At 45.0% G+C, this 25,897-nt stretch overlaps 1 protein-coding gene across 1 annotated transcript in view; it reads left to right on the top strand.

Annotated features, from left to right (window-relative positions):
* Positions 1-21,901, top strand: part of CD36 (CD36 molecule (CD36 blood group)) — a 553,162-nt gene extending 531,261 nt beyond the window's left edge. The window contains exons 12-13 of the mRNA XM_086919832.1: positions 7,512-7,673; positions 21,692-21,901. Of these exons, the coding sequence (XP_086775958.1) occupies positions 7,512-7,673; positions 21,692-21,700 (171 nt within the window). The 3' untranslated portion in view covers positions 21,701-21,901. The remainder of the gene's footprint in view (positions 1-7,511; positions 7,674-21,691) is intronic.
* Positions 21,902-25,897: the final 3,996 nt, after the last annotated feature.

The raw sequence follows: 25,897 nt of genomic DNA, 5'->3' as shown, positions 1-25,897 counted from the left end.
GAGTGGGAATAGTAATTTTTAACCCTACGCTATCCATTACTTTCCCTACTGTTGCACTTGCTGGAGTGGGAATAGTCATTTTTTATCCCTTCGCTATTCAACACTTTCCCTACTGTTGCACTTGCTGGAGTGGGAATAGTAATTTTTACCCCTATGCTATCCATTACTTTCCCTACTGTTGCACTCGCTGGAGTGGGAATAGTCATTTTTTTCCCTCCGCTATTCAACACTTTCCCTACTGTTGCACTCATTGGAGTGGGAATAGTAAATTATTCCCCTCCGCTATCCAACACTTTCCCTATTGTTGCACTCGCTGGAGTGGGAACAGTAAATTATTCCCCTCCACTTTCCAACACATTCCCTACTGTTGAACTCACTGGAGTGTGAATAGAAATGTTTTCCCCTTCGCTTTCCAACACTTTTCCTACAGTTGCCCTAAGTGTAGTGTAAAATGTAGGTTTAAAAAATATATAATATTTTAATATTTTTATACGCTCTGTCCGTCGGTGCCTCTGATGTAGAACCGCTCTACATCAGAGGCACCGACGGACAGAGCGGGGCCTCATACTCCCGAGCGGTCGCCGGGTGAGGTGAGGTCTTCACCCACACAAAGCTGGAAGATTTGTTTCTCTCCCTCCAGTGGACATAACCAAGTGTTCAAGGTTCCTGGTAGATATGTAACTTTGTCCAGTACATGAATTGATTATTTTTTCACATACATTATTTTTTCACTTAATTTACTACGTGTATTTGCAGTAGCTATTTCAAGTCTAAAGGTCCTGAAGAAAGCCGGGGTAATACCCCTATGGCTGAAACATGTTGACCGTTCTGCACAGCGCGACAGGGTAGTCTGACTACCCAGCGTGGTTTTAACTTTGACACACAGATTTCTGCCTCAATGTCTCGAGAGTCTATGTAGTCAATTTTAACTTTCACTATCATTTGAGCACTGCACTTTATTTACACTAGCCTAGGATCAACACCAGAGCTAGATTACTGACGTCCTTTTCCGCACCGGCACTACAAGGTCGGTTGCGTTCTTGTATGATCAGTAATTCCCACATGACGCAAACTCCACCATAATAGGTGGTCTGATGGGAATCATTCTAGCGTGTGTTTCTCAACAATACTGTGTTTTGAATCGCATTCCTTTTTTTCAGCAATACTTTTCATGCACTCAGCCCACTGCATCACAGTCTGGTATAGCAATACACCATTTCCAGACCTGTTCTGTTCTGTTGTGTGATGGTTCTGTGGGTCCCCAGCAATTCTACATCCTCTTGACATTGTCCTGACTTGAGTTGCGGTTCATATACCACTTTCCCACTTTCTCAGTATATGGTTTGGTCCCCCCCGGGGTCCACTGTGTATTAATACTATTTACTGTGATTTATTTGCTTTAGTATTATTATTATTATTCCGAGTTTTGTATAGCGCCTGGTTACCAATAGGCATCCCCGCGCTTATCAGAACATAACACAGCTACAAGAATGCAAGGATTAAACAGAGAACAAAAAAGTTTTTAAAAGTTTACGAAACCTGAAGAGACTGGCTTCGGAGCGCAGTTGTAGGGGCAGTGAGTTCCACAAGGAGGCCACATTTATTGAAAACCTTCTGCCCCCAGTTCTTGCCTTTTTCACCCTGCCAACCTGAAGGAGATGTTGGTGGTCAGAGCGGAGGGAACGAGAGGCCTTATAGGGCTGGACCATCTCCTCAAGAATAGGTGGACCCACCCCGTGCAGGACTTTGTGGGCGATGCAGAGTGACTTGAATTTCACCCGGTCTTTCACAGGGAGCCAGTGCAGTGCCCTCAACGCCGGGCGGGCAGATTGCCACCTAGGGAGACCCGTCAAAAGCCTGGCAGCCGCGTTCTGCACTTGCTGCAGTCTGTTCAGGGTAGATTCGGGTGCGCCCAGGAAAAGCGCATTGCTGAAATCCAGCCGCGAGATGATAAGTCCCTGGATGAGAAGCCTTCGAGTGGCCACTGGGAGAAGGGCAGAATCTTCTGAGCTGAACGGAGCAGGCCAAAGCACACGCCAGCAGTCTTTTTGGCATGGGTTTTAAATGATAGGTCCTGCTCCAGCCATACCCCCAAGCTCTTGATCTCCTGCTTGGGGGGGGCATCGGTCCCAAATAGTCTGGCCAGCTGCTGGGGGGCAAAGATGGAGAGCAGCATCAGTTCCGTTTTGGAGCCATTTAACTTTAGGGCTGAGCTGCACATCCACGTGTAGATCTTTCCAAGACACGTGTGCAGCCGGTCGGGATGGTACGCCGACTGGGAGAGGCCTACCACCAGCTGAGTATCATCAGCGTAACTGATGATTTTGATACCCAGCGGCCGTACCACATTCTCCAGGGGGGCCATGTAAACCTTGAATAGGGTAGGGCTCAATGAAGAGCCCTGTGGCACACCACACTGGAGAGGGGTAGAAGATGATTTTTCCTGGCCTTCCCACACCTCAAATGTACGACCTTCCAGAAAGGAGGCGAACCATTTGAGGGCAAAACCCGTGACCCCCACCCCTGACAGCCGTTGGAGAAGCACCTGATGGTCCACGGTGTCAAAAGCAGCGCTGAGGTCCAGGAGGATCACTGCCACTGATCCCCCCGAATCCAGCATGCTCCTCGCATTCTCCACGACCGCCAGCAGGGCGGTGTCGGTCCCCTGACCGGGGCGAAAACCCGTTTGGGAGTCGCCCAGGAGGGAATTGGCTTCCAAGAAGTTGGAGAGGCGGCTATTCACCAGCTTCTCAGCCACCTTACTGATACCCGGCAGCAAAGAGATAGGCCGAAAGTTGGCGAGATCGGCGGGATCGAGGTTAGGCTTTTTCAAAAGAGCCTTAACCACCGCCCCTTTCCAACTGGGGGGGACCACCCCATGGGCGAGAGACAGGTTTATCAAGTCCGTAGCAGGGCCAACAATAGTAGATGACACCTGTTTAAGATATTTAATAGGTGCTGGGTCTTTCGGGGAGCCGCTCTTCATAGATCTCAGCACCGACAAGACTTCCTCCTTAGTAACTGGACCGAGGGAAGCCAACTCCGCCAATGGTGACTCAGGATGGGAGCTGGGATTGTCCTCCAAAGAGGAGATCTCACCTAGCCGGGGAAGGGAAGCCAGTATGTTGTCGATTTTACTTTTAAAATACGAGGCCAGTTCTGTGCATTTTTTGCGAGGGTCCTCGTGGAAAACCTGAGGTCGGGGGCATGGAGTAGCTCCTTAATGACCCTAAATGACTCTTTGGAAGAGTTGGCCGCAGAGCCAATGCGCTCTTCAAAGAATCCTGATTTTGCCACCCGAATAGCGGATTTGTACCTGCTCAGGGCCGCACGATATTCTTTACGATTCGCCTCACTCCAGTCTCTCCTCCAGGACCGCTCTAGCCTCTTACATCCTTTCCTCAGAGTTCTTAATTCTGATGAATACCAAGGTGCCGAGCCCACTCTCTTCCCCCTCGTAAGTTGTTTCTTTTTGGGTAGGAGAGTGTCTAGAGAATCCACGAGCCAGGTGTGGAAGTTCGCGTCAGCGACTATCGGGTTGGCTCCCTGAGAGGGCTGCGTGGCCTCCAAGTGTGCCACCCAGGTGTCAACTGGGAGCCTCGACCAGGCTCTCTCCAGGGTGTGAACCCGTGGGACCACCGCAGCTCGGCTGTCGAATTGCCATAACGCGGACACCAAATAATGGTCTGTCCAAGGAAGGGCAAGAGCCGGAGTAAGATGGTCCAGGTTAGAAAATAAGGGATCAAGCAGGTGGCCCTTCTCATGGGTCGCGCCCGAGTTGGCCAAATTGAGTCCAAAAGATCTGAGATCGTCAAGCAGATCGACTCCTGTGGCATTGGCTGGGTCCTCAAGATGGATATTAAAATCGCCGAGAACAACAAAGTTGGCAGTTGAAGAGGCAAGAAGTGCAGTAATTTCCAAGAGAGAGTTAGGGAAACTACCCAGAGGTCCGGGAGGGCGATAGATCAACAAGCCCACCAGAGACACTGTAGGTGACAACCGAAGGGAGAACTGTAAGCTCTCACAATCAGCCACCCCTCCATTCTGGATCTTACAGGCGCGCGTGTCTCTATAGAGAACTGCAGTTCCTCCTCCCCTCCCTTTAGGTCTATCAAGGTGGAGTATATGAAAGCCTAGGGGGAGTGCTCTGACCATGTCAGGGCCAGAGCTGGGGGAGAGCCAGGTCTCCGTGAGAAATAACACATCGAGCTCGTGGTCTAGGATAAGTGAATTGATTTCAATGGCATGGCTCGGCAAGGACCGGCAGTTTAGTAAAGCCATGGAGAGAACGGATTTCACAGCCACTGAATTGTGGCCGGAGGAACACGCTCTGCACGGTAAAAATGGGATAATCCCCATCTGTGCAAAGCTACAACTAGTAGGGTGGGGCGGACGCAAGGCGATAAGGGCGTCTCTTCCGTATTGTAACCTGGAGGTGACAGGCGTCACTGTATGGGGCATGGTGTCAGGCCCTAGGCCCGCCTGGGCACGGACGGGCGCAGACGGGCAGGACTCTGGCACGACTCCGGCGCAGGTCCGGCGCGTCCGCTGGTCGCGTCCGCTGCGCGGAGCCGTAAGTGCCTGTTTTTATAGTCCTTGTCTATGGCCTCCCCAACCCAGCCCGACCCAAGATGGCCGCCAAAACCGGCGCCCAGCCCTCGGCATCAACACTCAGCCGAGGGTGGGACCGGAGCTGCAGGGAGGGGGGAAAGAAGAGTTTTTAAGCGCTGCTGAGCGCTGGGGGGTCTCTACACACTGCTGCAGGCTAGAAAATACAATTAGCAAGCACAGGTGTAAAAACGAGTAAAATCACAAAAATGAGATTAAAATATTGTATTGTATTGTGTGCTTTGTGTCTATCCCCTGTAATGTACTAGATAGTGTTGTATAATAAATACATATTTTTATAAATACTTTGGGGGTCATTAGGATGGCGGATGGACTGGAGTCCGTCTGCCATCCTGGTGGAAACCAGGACCATCCGTCCATGCATGCGGCGGTCCCGCACACCCAATCAGGATGTGACCTCCACCATGGCGGTCGGATCTTGCTTTTTAACATTGCGACGGATGCTGCTGACACCAGCACCCACCACGTTGTTAAAATACCATGTTGTGCATTTTACTGCAATATGTGGCAGGCACCACACGGTGCCTGCCCCGTAGTGCTGTGAAATGTAGGGGGGTACCATGGGTACCCCCCAATGCACCCTCACCTCCCCCCAACACATGTGGGGTCCAAAACAGGCCCTTGTAAAAAATCCCCACCAGCTTTTCCATGCCATGGAAAAGCTGGCTGTAGCCAGCATCCTAATTTGGTGGACGGTGCCTGCTAGGCACCGCCACCATTTTAGGCTATCTGAACCATCCGCCAGGCAATCTGTAAGATTGCTTTTGGTGGTCCCATGGTGGATGGTCTTTACGTCCGGCACGGTCCGAGCTCGATTCCCTCCGCCATCGTAATGTGGCTGGGGAATCTCACTGTCCGAATGCAGAAGGACCGACACCGCATGGCGGGTCTTTCGCAATCGTAATCGGCTCCTTTGTGTGGTTCTTTTTCATTTCATCTATACTATAAGATTGCATTCTGGTAAAACAATCTGCTTTACACTCCTTCAAGACTAAGCCGGAATGCTGCTCTCCACAGCTACCACTTGGATAACTTTCTAAGGTTGTCTGAGACCTCTTAAATCACCATAAGGGTTGTCTGGACTGGTGGAAGGTTCCCACTTACATTAGTGGACATCATATACCAGGCAAGCTTCTTACAGTCATAGTATCACTGTAACAGTTCCACAACCAATCATAAGCTCATTGTGCAATTAACATAGCATGGACACAGTTATGTGAAGATGTTTTTTGTTTCCCAGCATGTGGCTATAACTTATGAGGGCTAAACAGCAGTGCTCCGAACTAATAAGCTGGGAACGTTGCAAGCTTAAAATGTATGATTTAAAACCAAAGGAACGCAATAATAGATATAAATATTGTGATCTGGGGCATAGCGTAAAAAACACAAAAAAGCGTAAAAAGGACAAACATTTGCTTGAACATGTTATCACGAGGACAATGGGGTAGAGTAGGGAATCTAGGGCCCGCTGAGAATGTGCCACCTGAAATCATATAGAACAGATTTGCCGTCACATATGTCATTATTGGCATATGTGACAAGCAGATTTTTTTTATTTTATTATAAATTGACTTACAGGCTCTGTTCTTGAAGCTCCACCTTCGTGACTCCCCTCCTCTATCTTTTCTCTGTCGCACCTTTACACCTTATTTATGGGTTCCCAGAGTCTTTTTTTTCCAGCTCCAGCACTGAAGTAAAGTAAACATATACTTTCTTACATAAACTTGCCTTCGTGCTCTTTTGTTCCTCAATATTTTCACTTCGATTTATTGTCAGTACAATATTCTAGAGTCGATATTAAGGTGCAATTCTGCGTGCATTATACGTTTAGCAGTAAGAAGCTGTTCCAATGCATTTTTACTGTGTCTGGTAAAATTCACATTCCCGACTAGAAAGCACTATGCTGCCATACGACCAGCTTTTACAGTGGCTGAATGTACTTATATAGATGTGTCAGTAACAGAATCACCGCACGTCCTTCCTCATTTGTATCTAATAAACGGTACATCAGGACATTAACGTCCAGGGGACAGTAAAGAATAACTACCTGGAGAGGAAAGAGTCAGAGGACAATACCATGGTGTGTTCAGACTTTGTAGTACCCAAGGTGTGTCTTTGATAGAACATGCTGCTGGCTGTGAAAAGAGATTCACACCTTCCTCGCCAGTAGCTTTTCTGCTTTACATTCATTAAGAAGTAATTTCCCTGAAAAATACCCTCCTTCGCCTCGGTTTAGAAAAATATTGTGAACATGCACTGCAGAATGCACCACTAGACGTCACTGTTCTATGAGGCTCTCGTGCAGGGCGGCTTTGGCGTGTCTGGTTCACCCTCTGTAAAGATCCATTGGATTATTCGTGATCTTTGTGACTTTACTGAGGCGATGGCCAAGGCCCGCATCACACTGTCAGCCCTGGACTTTCACCAGCGCCATTTACTTGGGAGTCAGATATTATGCTATCGCCTTTTTTTCCCTATGCCATCTGCTATTTGGATGCTGAGCACCAACTCTCCCAGGGACCATCCTTGGACTCCTGCTCTACGATGACGTGTGTCGAGAGTGTATTATGTTTCGTTTAATCCAACCAATTAGATGTGAACCATTTTACATCAGGCAAAATCATGTATCGTTTATTCTTTTATGCGCAGTATAAACCTACTTGATAAGATTACTCTTATTGAATCATTTTGTAAGATTTGTGTATCATGACCTTGTTTTACACTGAAACACCTATCGATAAGGTGACTGTTACTCAATAACTTGAAAATGAAAAGCTGTTGCCCACGTTGGGACGCTTACTTATATTAGATTGGCAGGGTTGGTTTTGTCTACGGATACTTCTTTCGCCAATAAAATGACCCCATGTTGCCCTTTCTTTCAGACGGCCACCATTGAAGACGACAAGGCTGACTTCTTCAAGTCGACCGTCACTATCCCCATGAATGCTCTGAAGATAATACAGATTTGTCTGATCTGCCTGGGGGGTGTACTCTTCCTGGCCTGCTCGATCACTCTGTGTGTGCGAGCTTCCAAATCAAAATCGGTGAGTATGAAAGACATGAAGGCAGCTTATTCTGCAGCAAGGAGAGCAGGCCTGGAATTGCCGTTGGTGTTTCCCAGCGGGCTGCAAGCTAGGGGGCTGCTTTCAGAGCAGAAAGAGCTCCCGTGACCCAACCATGGCCTTGTCCTGTTGTCCCATGGCACTCCAGGCCTCCTGATCTGTGGGGCTAGTTTGAACATTACATCAGCGCTGATTTTGGTTTCCAACTGAGCCCTGCTTTGAAGGCATTTTAATTTTGAATGGCTAGCCTTGGAGCCTGCAAGCAGGGATGCTTGGCGTAGGCACGCTTAGTCAGTAAAAATAAAACATTCACCGACTATGTCTGATTCTTCACCCTCTTAAACATGTTTAACACACAATTTTACAACAAAAATATTTAGCTTTGTTTAGCCTGTACTCCAGAGATGGGGCAGAAGGGTCCCAAATTGCATTCTAGTCCTTGCTATCTTGACTATCAGTCTCTTTGCTAACTCGTGATCCCAGTCTGTGCTTGTGCACAGGTGCAGAAAAAGGCTTGCACCTGTTTTTAATGAAGCCATGTGGTGTACAACACATACACCAACTCTGTAAATATATGTCTTAGTGCATAAACTCCACTCAGCACTGCTTGTAAACACAGAGCGGCTACTTCTATAAAAAAATCATGAAAAGATTTCGAGGAACAATTTATCACTGGAAGGTAAAAAGATGTTGTTTTTTACCTTTTTTGTGAGCGAGAAGAAAAAAATGTGTAGATACTTACAGGTAATCTTTATTACTCTGATTTTTCCTTCCTTGTTCCAGTACTTACTTGATGGGAGAGGCCTGTCTCAGCATGACCTGAACCCCATACGAAAGCTCTCTTAGACATACTCCCTTTAAAATAGAGTTTACTTACCCTGCCAAAATGTGCCTTGCCTGGTCCCTGTGCCTCAGCAAGCTCTTCCTGTTAATATCAAGTGTAAAAGCTAAGATGGCAAACAAAGCGTCACATGGGAGGTTGGGTGAGTTTTAAAGTACTGAGATGAGGTAAGAAGAATCAGAGTAATGAAGATTACTGCTAAGTAAAATAGACATTTCCTCCTCATCTCCTTCCTTGTCTTGCTCCTTACTTGAAGAGGTTCTAACCAAGAAGTATGCCTGTGTTGCAATCAAACAACCTGATTATCATGGATACCAGAATCAAAACCAATGCTGTGTCATGTTTTTACTACAGCATTAAACGATGATGGATATTCCGGTGAAAAAAAACACCATTGTAGATTCACTAGTGACAATGATACTATAATAGTTACAAGTCGCACCAGAAACAAAATTGAAAATGAACATGAAGCCAGTATCAATATGTCTATGAAGTAAAAAATTTGGCTGTGAATTTGGCCACCAGGAAGAGACAATCTGGCCAAAGGAGTGACAGAAACCCATCAGCAACCCAGAATATAAAAGAGATCTGGAACCGCTTTGAGACACCCATAATTTTAAAAAATCAGTTCTTCGAAAATGATCTGAAAAAAACACAGTGGTCACATTAGCATGACCAGAACCAGTGTATACTAGATGTCTCTGATAGCTAAGGCAAGAGCACCTGCCACTTGACCATCTTCCCAGCTAAAAATCCTCAAGCCACCTTCCAAAGTTGCAGAAATCACTGAAAATAAAAACACAGATGCACGTCTTCTTCTGATCTCCTATCCAAACCAAAGGGTTACCACAGAATTACTAGAGTGGAACACACCCTTTAACAAAATGGAGCACTGATTCGGATATCCAGAAGAAAGGCCATACAATTCAAAACTCATCATTTGTGAGTAGTAGTCCTAGGGTGTAGCACAAGCTTGCATTCCAACTACTAAACAAACACCTATCTGAGTTAGCTGAATCCGCGAATTGCTTGACCAATCAAAATCTGGCTTTCGCCCAAGGCACAGCACTGAGTCACCACGGGTGGAAGTCACTGATAACATCCGAATGGCAGCGGACAGTGGCCGGACAGTGCTTTTGGTGCTGCTCGACCTGTCTGCTGCCTTCAATATCATCTCCCACCAGATCCTGCTCAAATGCCTAAGGATATAGGCATTCAGGGTAAAGCCTTGAACTGGCTGACTGACTTCTTAGTTAATAGAACATAAACAATTAACCTCGGCCCATACCGTTCCCAGACCATTAATGTCACCAAGGGGGTTCCGCAGGGCTCTTGTTTGAGCCCCACATTATTCAATATCTATGTTACTCCCTTGGCAGTGCTACTAAGGACACTAGGTTTTATCCCCATCTCCTACGCTTATGACACGCAACTTCTTCTATCCTTTGATAAATCAGATCCGCACATTCAAGACAACTTTTCCGAAGGAATGAAAGGCAACGCGCTATGGATGAGGGATAACTTCCTCCAACTGAACACTGAAAAATCTGAGATCATGTTGTTTGGAGAAGCAAAAGTGAGATGGTCCCCCAATTGGTGGCCAGGGGAATTATGACCAGCCCCTACCCCAAAGCAGATAGTGAAAAACCTAGGAGCGTGAGTTGATCAGGAACTAACATTAGAAGAACACATTAACACCACAACCACGCTATGCTTTCACACTCTCGGCATCCTCCGAAAGGTTTTTTCCCTTGCTGCCATCAGCTACCCCAAAAACCCTAACCCAGGCACTGATCATCAGTCGCCTAGCCTATTGCAATGCCCTCCTGATTTCACCAAAGAATAATCCTTAAATAAATTGCAAATAGTCCAGAATACCGCTGCTCGTCTGGTGAGCAACGCTCCTCCCAGAACCCCGTCTGCCCGCTTCTCCGCATACTTCATTGGCTCCCAATAAAAAAGAAAAAAAGTTTAAAATCTGCTGTGAGGTGTATAAAGCACTACACAATACGGGCCCTAGCTATCTAGCCCAAAAATTGGTCAGATACACATCGGCCAGGCCCCTGCGGTCAAGCCACTAAGGACTCCTCCGCATTCCCCATGTCAAATTGGCACACACGGGGGGAAAGCCTTCTCCCATCTAGCCCCCTGCTACTGGAACCAACTACCCATACAGATGCACCAGTGTACACACTTCTTGGCCTTCGGAAAACTCCTGAAAACTGCATTGTTCTAACTCTTCCTAGGTAGGGCCACAAGTAGTCTTAGAGCGGAGATACCCCTATGGGGTGATTCAGGCGCTATATGAGTCTCATAAAATGGAAATAAAATAAATCATTTTGAATCTTCTAGCCTTGTGGTTGAGTACCTCAGCCTTATACCAGGGGGCTTGATAGCTCTTAGCGGCCCGAAGACCTTGAAAACAGATGACAGAAACCTGGGTTGGAATCTAGTTCTGTGATCTCAGTAGCAGTGGCTGTTGGCTGAGGGATTGCTGCGAAGCACGGGTCGGGGGAGGGTCAGGGTGGAGGGTAGTAGAGTCTGACATACAACAGACAGGAGTAAGGTAAGTATTTACATTTTTTTTTCAAATTACCTAGCACGCGCTGCATTGCTGAGTTGGCGATGTAGTGAGCGGAAGGTAAATTGTTTTATTTATTTAATTACTTACATAGCTACCTGTCCTTCGTATGCGGACTCTACTACCCCCCACCCTGCCCCTCCCCCGTCCCTGCCCCACAGCACTCCCTCGGCGAGCCACCACTGCTCAGTAGCCATATAGTCTATGAGAAAGTCTTCCTGTAATCCTAGGTAAAGAAGGCAAAAAAACACAGGTAAGAGAATCGTATCCAACAACTGAATGCTCTCAGAGGAAACCTCAACAACTGATGTAACTCATAAAAATAATTATTGAAAATATTGAAAAAGATTCAGGATAACAAACATCTCCTGTGAGAAGGACAGAACCATCTTCATACCTGAAAGACCTGGAGTTCATCATCCTTTATAAAGAGAAATACAAAAAGTGAAAATACTCCTCTGAGGGCCTCTAACGTGTTTAATAAATATTTTGTCAAACTGTAGAAGTATTTTAATCTTCCACATATTTGTATACACAGAGCCATTGTCCTACCCTTGACATCTTAATAAAAAACCTTGGAGACTTTATGGACGAATATGAAATTTACCATGTGAAATTAACAAATACATTAATAGAATACAAAGACTGCAGAAATACTAAAAAAAAGTATGAAGATCATTAAACTCTGCTATCTTCCCTGAAGAAGAGATCTCAAATATGCCTTCAAGGGAGGTTCTATTGAAGAATCCAATTGCAAAATGACACTTTAATTTTGGATCTCAATGCCATCTAATATAGCAGCCAAATGAGGCCTCGAATACAAACTCCTCAAAGTGTGCAAGAAAACCACAAGATAATTAACAGAAAAAATAAGCACTGTTAGAGAATAAAGATGCATTCATACCAAAAAGAAATGTGACCATTCTTCAATGCACTCGGAGCAAAATTATGAATTAACTTGTAAGAAAGGGTTGTAATCAGGCTTGCAAGAAGGAGGAAATAAAGTTCATCTGACAATAAACTCCCTAAAAAACTTTCAGGGGCAAGAATGCCACTTGTGAGGATCCATGAGAAGACCCTATGGCTGAATCAACTCAATGGTCCACACAACTTCTCAGGGACTTTAAACTAAATCCAAAACATATTTACTTCCCTCCAAATGGTTGTAACTAGTGTACACTAGCTTCAAGTGTCTTTTGATGCAAAAGTATATTTTACCACCGAAATAAAATGGTGGATGACTGTGTTATTAGATGTAGTTTTAGACCTGCCATACGCAGAGGACATCTCTGATTTTAATCCTAAAAGCAAACTTGAGTAAATGCTGGCCTACCTTAGGAACAAACCAAACAAACACACTATGGTTTTAGAAAGAAGGCTTTATAAAAACATTTAGCAAATGATCCTTTGTTCATCTTTAAACACTTTCTACCAGAAGAGATTGGAGACCAGCAACTCCTCTGCTGTCAACAGCTTAGGAGAAGACCCCAGTGGAAGGTATGTATAGAAATTGGTTGCACGTTCTTCTAATGATTAAAACCAGCACATCCATCTTCCACCATCTTTTAAAAAAATGAAAAGTAGATTTTAACCAGCAAAAGAATCATAGTGTGTCTTCTAGCTGCTTATCTGACACCCTAAAAATATTATGGTCTTGCTCTAATAAAAAAACAGCATATCCCTACTTAAAAGGATACAGTGTGGAATCCATAATACAGGTGGCGCATAAAAGAGAATATCAAAAACCTATGAGAACAGATGCTATACGCAAGTCTGTGTACCCACAACCTCTGTATTAATTAGGGAGACTGCAAAATGTAGCCTATAAAAATGATCAGTCCACCCAAAATTCAACATTAAGTCATTGATCACATATTGAAGAATATTTTATTCAGATTGAGTCCTAAAAGAAATACAAGCAGATATTTTACCATTGAAACAACATTCTAAAAAGAATCCCAATCTACACAACAATGATTCAGCAATCAATGATGTTACGGAAACCAAAGAACACAACTCCTTGTTGAAAGGCTGGAGCTCCTGTCCAAAAGTAAAGTTAACTTATGCCCAGATAAGAAAATATTGTGACTGGTTTCTTTGTATCTGGTACTCCTACAGTATAGGAAGACCATGAAAATCGTATTCTTCACAAGAGAAAAACATTGAATCATTAGAAATCATCAATCATCAAAAAGATTGTGGAAAAGCCGTGCGAGAAGGGTGAGACCTCTAAATAATTTGCATCACAAGTCAAAGACATCCCATCTTGAGACCAGCAGAAGAATTATCTTGAGTATTAGGTCTTCTTGTCATTCTTACATGAATTTATAACGTCAATGAACCTAAACTTTAAAATACCAAGCGGTCTAAGCTAGATTAACGTTCAAATCAGTGCCATTGATGGCATCTCAGCTTAGAAACTAGAGATACAAGTGAGACTGGAGGCACATAGAGCTGCCACCTGTTCCTGATATCACCACCCAGGTTATAAATGAACTCTCATAGTGACATAACACCAGATCCCAAAAATGACACTGCATAGAGTAGAGGCTGAGACAGGAACCCGGCACTTTAAATCTAAGGGTGACTATTGGGCAGCTTCGGCAACACTGGGACACAGACTTAGAAGACCTGCAGGATGATTACTGAGTTGAAGCCCTGGCCTCCGCACAAGTGGTCGCTGTAAGACTACGCTTTCATTTAGTACAGCTAAAAATTCCACACAGAGTATATGTCTCCTACACTTCACAAGTTAAAATGGGCAGACAAATAGACACAAGGTTCCTAAGGATATGTGGGCAAGCAGGATTTTTTCACATTTTGTGGGAATACCCTTATGCCCAAAAATACTGGAACGGGGTGTTAACATGCATCAGCAAGGTCACCTGCAACACTATAGGACCTTCAGCCAAACTATGTCTACTCAATATTTGGGAAGCCACAGACTTGACACGAGCAGACCAAATGTGGGTAAAGCTGGGTATGATTGTAGCTTAATGCAATATTGCACAAAAGTGGGGAGCGGGGGCAACTGGAAAAGAGACTTGGATTAGTGCATGGTGGCAGAGAGATCAGTGTATGAGAGCAGGGGGTGCCCTAGAAAATGGGAGAAGGTTTGGGGTAGATGGAATGCATGCAGAGGAAACTCATGTACGGCCCGATAGTAACAGCTGCTGGTACAACATTATAGGTATTAACGTTCTGATAAAAATTGGCGGGGGGATGGATGTGATGCCCTAATCTCCTGGTATTGTTAATAATATGTACAATAGACTGTTGTCCCACAAGCCTCTACATGTCAACTGTTATAGACAGAACGTACCAATAAATGGGATATCACTTATTACCAAATGTACAGAAACCATTGCTTATAGTATAACAAACAATGCCATGTGATTCATACCCCTTTTGTTAAAAACGAGAATAAAAAAAATCTAAGGGTGACATCTCGAGCTGCATCCAACATTCCCCAACAAGCAGACCCATGCACTGCTGCTACATGGGACACCTTTGTGCACTGAATTACTCCCATTGAGGACGCTGACAGACCTGCTTGTTAGCTCATTGAACTGCTGCCTGCGAGGGCGTTGAGAGACTCGCTTTGCCGCTTTCCAGCTTTACAACTTGCGGTACCCGCTTCGCGGGTCCCGCTGCTTATCACTCCTGTTTTTGAGCCCCGGATCTTTACACCTTGGTGAAGCGTGTGTTGGGCAGGGCTGCGAGCAAGCGGTGGCCGGACTTCTAGGACCAGAAGCCCCGGCAAGCCGCGCCTCTCGTCACCTGGCCGCTCTCCCTGTCAACCACGCCCCGCCTGCACTCCATAGGTCAACGTACTTAAGAGGAGGCCTCCCCCCGCTGCGCGGGAGTGCGCCGGGAGAAGCCCGGGACAAGGGCGGGACCGTCTGTGGCCGTCCGGGGCCGTAAGAGGCCGGGCTGGGCCACCTCTCTGACATCCCCATGGTGGACCAGCTAAGGTACTGTGCTATATGAGGAAAACTTCGTGGTCTATTGACTTCTATTGTTACTGAACTGTGTTCGCTCGGTCCTACCAGTTACTTGTATCCTCCATCCTTCTTCCGGTTACCAGACGGGGGTCAGTTTGAAGAGGGTTTTTTCGAGCCCTCACTGAATCGCCCAGGAACACGGACTAGTAGGAGGAGTTATTGTTACAGAATAGGACCAGATCTTGCTTATATGAACTCAAGTAGGACCTTGCTGAATAATTCTGTTTTATAGGTGAACCACTCGAGGTTAATACTGACCTAATATAGGCTGTTTTGAGAGGTTATTTTATATGTGGACCCCAGCACTTATTTGTAATTGTATTTGGTCCCTGAATTGATTGGAGTAAGAAACTGTTTATCGCTGTATGGTATTGCTGTTCTCCTGTTTTGTTAGTACTGCGGCCTGTTCTCATTATTTTATCTACTTGAGTGCCGTCCTTGACCCCTGATAGCTTCTTTACTTTATTGTAAATATGCCTAGAAAACTGGCCCCTGTAACCTCAGAACCACTTAATACCTTAGATTCCTTTTTAGTCCAAGTGGTTAAAAAATAAATAATGAAAGAAGGGAATCCCTAGGTTTGAGCCAATCACCAATCTTGCTCCCACCGAGCCCTGTCCCCAATGCACAAATGTCTGGTACACCACCACTTGATCCCACAACTTATATATCCGACACTAATTCTCAAGACATTGGCAACGATGATGAAAATTCTGACCTGCTAGTTGACTTGTCAACAAATGCAGTGTCTGACTCCGAGCAACAGCAAAATATCGCAGCCTCGTTGCCTGTTACACGGCCTGTGAGAACTTGTAGAAAATCACAAGCTAAACGCGGGGGAAAACAGTCAGGAAGGAAAAAGCTTACTTCACCACCTAGACACAAAGGGAAAAACGTGGAGCGCGAAGATGCCGACGAGTTTAGAGACAAATCATTGACGGTGACCTATTTAATAGGATCTCGGATATGATAGATATTAAAATTAAGACCATCAACAAGCCACTTATTGGGAAGATAGATAAATTAACAGCAGAAGTAAAAAAGATGGGTGGGTCGCAAAGTAAGCTGGTTAATGATTTGGAGAATCTAGCCACTCACGTTATCAAACCAGTAGTCATAGCGGAGGAGGACACAGGTGTAGACACAGGCCCCATGGAAGGCCAATTACAGCCCACCCCGGTAGGGCAGTTACCACCACCTGCGCCCAGCCAGGATATAACAAGAGAGTCCCCCACTTTACCACCTGTTGTGCCAGCACCACTGAATTTAGGGGATGATTCATCACAATTTATCATGGAAGCCTCACCATTAGTTCTGGTATTGGCGAATGTCCCTGTCCTATCTCACGGGCAAAAAGAATCCACTCAAGGACTAAAAGATAAAGCTCTATATTGGCTCACCAATAATATGCACATGGCATACCAGGGAGCTGACCAGCTAGCGGGGGAAATTGTCATGGCAAGGAGGGTACCATGGATCGGGAATGAGCCAAAGAAGTTTAAAGGGGACTGCGTAGTATTAAATTTTGCTAGCGCAGAAGGACTCCCAAACATTCTTGCTAACATCTTCCCACCTCAACGTAGAAGCGGTTCCATAATCCCTCTTACCCTGAAATTCTTTTATAACGAGAATCAGATTGCGACCTCTTCTAATATCTCCAGGCCTAGAAGGAACGCAAGAGTTACTCACTGGGGTGGGGAAACTAGACCCAGATTTAGCAATGACCGTTTTCACCCTACGATTAGTCTTGGGACAGGGCAACACAACTTTCCGATTGGGCTAATCGCCGGAACACCAGGGCTAAATTGGCCCAATATAAATATAAATAGGTGGGGACCAAGTACCCCGGGATATGATAATAGAGGTCAGGGAAACAGGTTTATGGCCAGGCCGGGAAATGAACAGTTTCTGATGCGCCCTAATACTCCACAGCCTATGTGGAATACAGCAGTAAACGGATGGGGTCAGGTGGCCACCCCTTTTGACTGGGGATTTGGAACAGGGAATAGGTATGGAGTCTTGTCCAATTTAAATGACTGTGACTGACATATAGAGGTCACTAACCTGGGAAAAGATACTATAGATCAACAATTAGATCAGAATAGCTTACGCATTAATGGTTTAGATCCCAGTGAGCCCATCCCTCAGATAGGGCAGGAAGACCAAACGACATTTAGACATGATCATCTCCCCATTCCAAATCTGTCTGAGCACTGTGCGTTTCAGGGTCTCGCCAGTGATAACCTACAGAGTCTATCGAAAGTGGGACCTAACGAAGCAACCCAATTATCACGAGAGACTGAAGGGGCATTGGTGCGGTACTCAGAGCCTAAGACACCCATAGACTCCTGTAAGCTGATAAGTTGGAACATAGCAGGGCTAAACGGCAAGCGATAGGATAAGGCATGGTCAAGCTTTGTTTTAGGCCACCATATTATTGCCCTCCAGGAAACCTGGGACATCTCTGCCAATCTTTGGTGGGATGGTTTTACTAGTTTCACCAAAGCAGCTGTTCCCAGTCGTATGGGGAGGGCCAAGGGAGGCCTTCTAATCTTGTTCTCCTTAGACCTAAAGGGAAGCTGTAGGCAGATTAGCACCGACTCTCCCAACATTTTGATGGTAGAAAGAGTGACTAATAACACCAGCAGGACCATTTATATAAACTTTTACAACTCAGGGAATAGTGACTATAGAGGTTGTAACATCACTGACTTAGATAGCATTTTAAATTTGGTCAGTCAGAATACCAAGTTTGACATAGAATATATTTTATTAGGTGATTTTAATATCCATCCGTGTAACTTAATCTGTAGGAGAAGTAGCAATGAAGGGGATGATGGACCAGAGGGACCTCATTTCGAACATACCACAGAGGGAGAGGAGCTGGAAGATTTTCTTGCCAACTTTGACTTACACGAACCAGATGGTGGCACTAGATTGCCAACTTTTACTGGCATCCCTCAAGGTACAATTATAGATTACATATTCATATCCCTAGGTATTTTAAACCGGGTTATTGCTTACCGTACGGTACAATCACATTTTAGCGACCATAATCCGGTAGAACTTGAAGTGGCGTGGGGAGGTCATATGGGACCATCCCCATCGATAGTAAGGCCTGCCCATCCCCTGAGGACTTCTGACCAAGGTAGATGTATGAAATGGGCAAAGGTGGTACCGGAAAAATTTTATGCCGAAAATTTCTCAAAGATTAAGGACCAGGTTGAGATTTGTAAGAACCCCTGTGCCCAGGGTCAAGAAATTGTAGAGGCATTTGAGGTAATATGTGGGCAGGTGTCACAGGATCTTCTAGCAAACACAAAAAAGGAACCCCAGGAAATAAGCGCTGGTTTGACTCAGCATGCTCAAAAGCACATAGATTATTGCTGGCAGCCCTAAAAAATACTCCTAGGGTAAAAGATGAGATTACCAGACTCAGGAAGATCTACAAGTTAGCCGTAAAAAAACGAAATGACATCATCAAACAAGAAGCATGGGATAGTCTCCTTTCGGTGGCAGTCCTGAAGGATAGTAAAAAAAATTGGGAGATTATCAAACAGCCCTTTTTTTCAGACGACAATAACGAATCCATGGACTGCGTTATCTCTGACGAAAAATGGCTGTCTCATTTTAAAAACGTCTACGGGGATACTGTCGATGCGACTAAAGATGTCTTGTTGACAATCTCAGCCACCCGCCCCATCTTTTTTAACAAACATGAGGTGGAAAAAGCCATTTTGGCCACTACAAAGCATAAGGCACCTGGCCCTGACGGTGTTCCCACCGACTTTTTCATGTATTCACCAAAATTGTGGGCTGAAGTTTTGGCAAACATGTTCAACGCAGTCAATGGTAACTCAGCACCTGCCTCATGGGACACCTCTACCATTGTCCCTATTTTTAAAAAAGGCCAGCGGGATGATCCAGGCTGGTTTAGGCCTATATCCCTTCTGGACTCATCAGTAAAAATTTTAGGTAGAGTTCTTTTATCCAGGTTGAGGGAGAATGTTGAGAGCTGTGGCGGGTTGTCCGAAATCCAATACGGCTTTAGGGAAAGAAAGGGGACTATCAAACAGTGCGCCAACTTACATTTACTCATCTCCAAATACACTGTGGCCAAGGAGGGGTCCGTGTATCTTGCATTCATGGACCTCTCCTCGGCTTTTGACCTGGTCAATAGGAAAAAGTTGTGGTCTATCTTGTTGGAGATGGGTATTGATGAGGCATTGGTTACCTTTATAGCCACCCTGCACCAAGAACTCTTTTCAAGTGTACGTGTAACGAACGAGGGTAGGTTTACCCCTCTCTTTAGATCATTAAGGGGGGTGCGGCAAGGCTGCATTTTAGCCCCCTTGCTCTTCACCATCTACATCAATGGCCTGGGCGCACATCTAGGGGGGCAGGAAGCCGACGTCCCACGTGTAGGAGCGACTAAGATCCCGGCGCTCCTATATGCGGATGACGCCGTGCTGATCGCTCGCACGGGTGTTGGCCTCCAGCGCCTTCTGAATGCCTTTGGTTCGTTTATGGAGCAACTGGATCTTAAGATAAACGTAACCAAGTCACACACAATGGAGGTGGGTCAAGAGTGTCGTAAGAAGAGAAATAAAACATTCACATGCAGGGGGTACACGGTTTCTAGGGTATCTACATTTCCCTACTTAGGCATACTGTTCGACCAGAAAGGGTCCTGGGGTCCGCAGGTAAGAGCCAAGAGGTTGGCTGGTATTAGATAATCATCAGCACTCCTGGGCTTTGCTGGTAGGCTAGGGGCTAGGCCTATGGAAGCTATACAAAAAATCTATAATAGCAAATCTGTGGCTATTGCACTGTATGGTTCCGCATTGTGGGGATATGTAAATATGGAACCAATTCAGAGAGCGGAGAACAGATTTATCAGAACCCTACTTTCTGTACCCCAGTCGACCCCAACCTATTCCATTCATAAAGAAGTGGGCCTACATTTTCTTTCTGATATGCTGAGTATGGCCCCCTTGATTTTTTGGCTAAAAATGTGGATGAATGAAGAACTCCCATTAAATCACAAGATTATGTCTGACGTTCTGTCCCTGGATAAATCCAACAAGATTCCTTGGCTGGCTTACTTGGCCAGGGAATTTTTAGACCTAGGTCGCCTGGAGCTTTTTACCTCCCCTGAGAATATTAGGATTCAAGACATTGACTTTGTGAAAAAGTCCTTTTTGGGAAGGAAGGAAGCATGCCGCGAAGAACGCGAATTGGTAAAACCGGCAGTAAGGGACCATTGTTTATTGGTTAACTCGTTATCACTTGCACCCTACCTTGGTTTTGTCACAATCCCCTTCCATAGGTTCCTTTTAACCAAATTCAGATTTAATTTGTTACATTTTTATTTAGGTTCTTTTAATAATTGGCAGAAGCCAGAACTAGCCCTGCCCTGTAGCTGCGAACAGTTTTCAGTGCAAGATACAATGCATTTTGTCATGTTCTGTGGGTTGTACTCAGAGCCAAGGAAAAAATATCTGTTGCCTATTCTCAAAGAGGCCGGCTTCACCCAAGTGAGACCGGCTCTGCTCTTTTTACAATTACTGCCCAATCCCCACATTACTTTTTGCATTGCTAATTTTCTGGTAGCCGCTTCAAGGGTGAAAGCTGTCTGTCAAGATTAGTCTCAGAGTAAATGTTTTTATCATCTATGTCTATGTTCAAACGTAACACTTTTTAATTGTTTGTTACATTTTTTAAACTTGTTGTTTACATTTAATGTCTTCTGTGTAAATAGGAAAAATTTTGTATGAAATGTATTTTATCTTTTTTCTCTCTTTGTATGGCTTTTAAATAAGCCGAATAAAGATATTCTGACTGACTGACACTGCTGCCACATAATACATTGTTGTGAGGGACTGCTGTAGGGGCCAAGCTGCCGGCTGAAAACAGTCCCCATTCTAAATATGGCAACAAGCTCAAGACAGGCCTCTTCCTGTCCCATGTTTGAATGCATTACAGGACTCCTAGTTACACGTTTTTAAAGGTAAAAGATAACGAAAACCAAGGCCATTCCCGACCTTGGGGCGCCTGCCCGTGGACTGAACAGGAAGTGCTAGCTGAGCCACTCCCTTTTCAAGGACCACGTATGACACGTTAACCGCATCGCTGCGGCGGTTATTTTTCCGCTACGCGGCTTTTTTCTAAAAGCCGCGTTAGATGACGAGCTCAGCTCGTCATCCGCACACGACCACCGTAGCTGATGATGAGCTGAGCTCGTCATCAGCATCGAAGGGTTTAAGGGATGGTGGATAAACTACGTTTCAAGCGACTATATCTAAAAGAGTGCTTGTGGATGGGGTGTCGATGGAGGAAAGACAGACGTCTCCTCATCAAGTAAGGAACTGGACGAGGAATGGGATGAGGAGAGAGGTATACAACAATTAGGAAACTACTAACAACACTTGCATATATAAACTCTTATATCCTAAAAACACTGAACTAGGCGTCTTTATTTTGTATTTCAGAAAAGATAATCAAGCCATCAATAAACTAGTGTAAAATATCAACTTTGTGAGTCACTAAACCATGTTTTTTTTTTACCTTCTAGGTACATTGACAGGATTTCTGATGCACTTGGACAGCATTTTAAAGCACTGGTTTAGTGCACAGTGTTTCATGAAATAAAATAATTCAATTCAAATGAAGTTTTTGTCACTCTGCAGCTTTCCCGAAGATTTGCATAATCCACAAACAAGATATGACCCTGGAGAAGTCAACATTTTTTTTACTGTGAATAATAAATGAAATGAACAAAGTACATTTTTTAAAAGAGGAAAAGCAAAAACAAACATCCAAGCCAAGCATACACACTACAACATGAATAATAATAATAATAATGACTTTATTGCATGATTAATTAAAACCTTCGCAAACAAGTAAAACATTAATTCACAAGATGTGGCTTCACCTTTAAAAGATTACAAATATGTTGTAATTCTATAAAATTGCAGGGGAATAAAAACTTGTAGGTAAGATAGTTCTTCGTAGTTATTAAGATAGAAAAACATAAGGCTTGTTCTCGTGGATGGATGCACCCCGTGAAGTGATGTTTGTGGAGAATACAAAAAGTTGATGAACTCGAAGCCAGCCAATGCTGACTGCTGACAGCTTGGCAACCAAGGAAGTATTCGTAGGTCTTAATCAGAGCACAAATGGAGAGGGTTGTTATACTTGTCTCATAAGCCAGCTGGCATAGCAAGATCGAACCTGACTTGCAATCAGGAGCTGTTTTAGAAACTGTCTCCTTTCCGTTCTCAAGCCATTGCAGATGCATAGTAGATGTATTAGGTCTTCATTTAGATCTCCACACAGTCTGCCGCAATTAGAGGAGATTGTTCATTTCCATGGAGGAAGGTGGGGCTTTGCTGGTAAGATTCCCAGTCTCAGATGAAGGAACCTTCTTTTGTTATTCTTGCAAAACCTGTTTTTAAGTATAGTTGGGGCTTTGTTGACATGTAGCTCTGGATTACGAACCAGCCGTGGGCCCTCCTACTAAGGGCAGCTTTATCTTCTGTGAGAGATACAATCTTTACTGATTTGTTTACCAGGACCTTGAAGCTTTTCTGGGATAAGCAGGAGCCCCATAGGTCCTGCAAAGCTAGCAGCTTGATTGCTGAATGAAGGTAACTCTTCGCTGGGCTATCATTTCTCCTTGAGATTTCCAACCACAGGTATGAATTCAATGTGCCCGGCTCGGCCCCCTTTATTTTAAACCAGCATTTGGCGTACGCCCCATTCCGTGAGATTTGCTGCTTTAGCAGTCCGAATTCTAATCTTATTTGCGCTGGTGAGTTAAATTGCGGAAGATTGAATATTATTCTTAGGGCTTGGCTTAGTGAAGTAGTGTGGCTCACTGGTTAGAGGCGGCAGACCCGAGAGCAGAGGACGGCCCGGGACCAGGGTTCGATTCCCGGCGTGGCAGGTTTCTGGACCAGGGTCAGCGGACTCGATAATTCTCTCGCCTCGGTGCCCACTCTGATCAGCGATCACACTCGGCAACTCTGGGCATTAGCTTGCCTCATCTTCACTAACGGCCCCACCAGACCGCCGGGGATGCCTGGTCTCACCCTGGAGATACCCATTAAGGGACCCTCTCTCAGGGAAGCCAGGAAGGGTTTCGCAGCGGTCGAAGCGCCTTGGGACCCTACGGGTAAGTAGTGTGCTATATAAATGCCTATACATTAACACATAACATTACATTAACATTACATTAACAGAGCCTTAGCAACCACTGTGTCCAAGGTAGCCTCGTCTCTTCCTCTCATTGCTTCACTTCCGTAAGTGATAGAGGGTAGCAGCCGCGCTCGAAGCACTTCTAGCAAAGGGAGAAGGCTAGGGCCAGTTATTTTTTGCTTGATGTTTTTAAAGCAACTGCCAATACAGTCCCTCTGCCTTTGATGGATGATTTCTGTTTGAAAAATGAGCCATTTCTCTCAAATATGATTCCCAAATACTTGTGCTCCTCTGTTGGGACCAGCAGCCGATTGTTCATTGACCATCGTGGATAGGGTTTGTTGGGACCTTGGTTTAGTACCATTACTTTAGATTTTTCCAGATTTATGGTCAGCCCATTTTTTTCAGCGAAGGTACTTGTGATGTTTATCAGATGCTGGAGGCCGATTGGAGTACGGCTGATTAGTAGCAGGTCATCTGCGTACAAGAGGTTCGATAGAGTTAAGCCCCCCCCAGGTTCGGGCATGATGGTTGCAGTTGTCCAGCTCGGTGGAGAGGTCAGAGACAAAGAGGTTGAACAAGGTTGGGGCCAAGACACAATCCTGCTTCAACCCTTTGGTAGTAGGAATTTCCCTAGACAGGGTATCTCCCGCTCCGATTTTAATCTGGACCCAAGTTTCGGAGTGAAGCAGGATTAGCTGGTTTAGAAGGTTTGTGGGAATTCCCCACCTCGCTAGTTTGGCCCAAACTATCCCCCTGTCAATGCTGTCAAAAGCTGCCTTATAGTCGATAAAGCAGACAAATAACAGTTTGCTGATTTTTTGGAGGCGTCAGACAGAAGAGAAAGGGCGAGAATATTTGTTGACGTCCCCAGACCTTCCTGAAAACCAGTTTGATTGATGGGAATTGGGTTTTTTCCTGAGCCCAAACTGTAAGTTCATTTAGTAAGAGCCCTGCATAGAATTTGGCTTCAATGTCGATTAAAGCAATGAGCCTATAGTTTTTTAGGTCTGACAAGGTGCCCTTTTTGTAGATCGGTGAAATAATTGATCCTTTCCAGGAGTCAGGGATTCTCTCACTTTCCAGAATGTTATTATAAAGAGGGAAGAGTAATTCAACCCAGTAGATCGAATCCTGATTAAATATGATTGGCGGAAGACGGTTGGGGCCTGGAGCTCCGTCTTTGCGCCCTTTCTTGATTCTGCCCCAAGCTGCTTAGTTGTGACGACGATGGGAAGGACCAGTCCTTCAAATCTGGATTGTTGTTGGTCACTTTGGAGCTCCGGTAAGGCTTCCGCGTATTCGCCAGCTTCTGAGTTGAAGTGATTCAGTAGGAACTTTGCCCAGATGTCAGTTATATATGAGCTGATTCCTAGAGCAGATGGATTCTCTAGGATTTGGATGGTCTGCCAAAACCTGGCACTGTTGTTGTTTTTTGCATCATATGTCAGTTTAGCCCATATTGATTCGTCCCTTTCTTTTTTGGCGAGCCAAATTATTTTTTTCCTGCGTGCTATAAGACTCCTTAATTCGGACTGGATGTTATCAGCTGGGCCATGTATACGAAGACTGCGCAATGCCCTGTTGATGTTGGTTTTTAACTCCCTTAGTTCGGCATCCTGATGTCGTGAGAGGTGGAATATTTTGCTTCGTGCCTGGTTACATGAGGCTGCCCCGGGATTTTTTGGTCTTACTAATCCTTCGCTTGACTTGTTTTTTGACTTGGTTGGATTGAAGCTATCTGTGAAGTTCTCCCATGCTATTAAGTGACTGGTGCTTAACTGTTTGCTTTCCTCCCATCTTTTTTCCGCGAGGGTCTGGAGTTGTTCTGGATCGCAGGTGTTACATTTGATTCTCCGGTGATTTGCTGTTATCATTAAATTTGTGACCTCCATTGGGTAAGTAGTTGCTGTTCTGTGAACATCAATGGTAAACTCTTGGGGCTGGTGGTCACTGTGATCCGGATTTCCGATCGTAAACCCTTTTATTAGGCCGAAAGTCGATAAAGACGTGAAAGTGTAGTCAATTGCCATATTACATTGGGCAGTGTGGAAGGTGGCAGCCGATGGGCAGTCTCCTGCGAAGCGCCCATTTAATGCAACCAAAGACAAATTTGTCAGCTCGGTTTGAAGGCCCCTCGAGATTTTGGATGACTTGCCCCATCTACAGGCGTCCTGGTTTGGGATACCCCATGCTGCGTGGAGTTCTGCTGCAGGACTATCCGGGTCAATCCCTCCTGTGAGGAACATGTTAAAGTCCCCCGAGACGATATAATTTGAAGATGGTTCCGCAGTGATGAGATTTGTCAATTCAGTTACTAAGGTATTTCCACTGGTTCTTTTATTGTGGGGATGAATGTAGGAATTAACAATTGTTAAGACTTCTTTATTTCTGTGGCTCAATATTTGGAACTGTATTGTTTTTATTCCATTTGTTGCGGTATTTATGCTTGATAGCTCCTTCACTGAGTTTATCGATTTAATTGAGCGTAGGTTGTGAGCCCGCCTTTGAAATGTCCAAATTTTGAGTTCCTAGTCCCTGAGAGATGGTATGTTTTGAAGCCTTGTAAGTGAAAAAGCTC

Source organism: Lissotriton vulgaris, chromosome 1_1 (assembly GCF_964263255.1).
Source record: "Lissotriton vulgaris chromosome 1_1, aLisVul1.2, whole genome shotgun sequence".
Lineage (NCBI taxonomy): Eukaryota > Metazoa > Chordata > Amphibia > Caudata > Salamandridae > Lissotriton > Lissotriton vulgaris.
The sequence above is the reverse complement of the archived record's forward strand: the minus strand, read 5'-3'. Positions and strand labels throughout refer to the sequence as shown.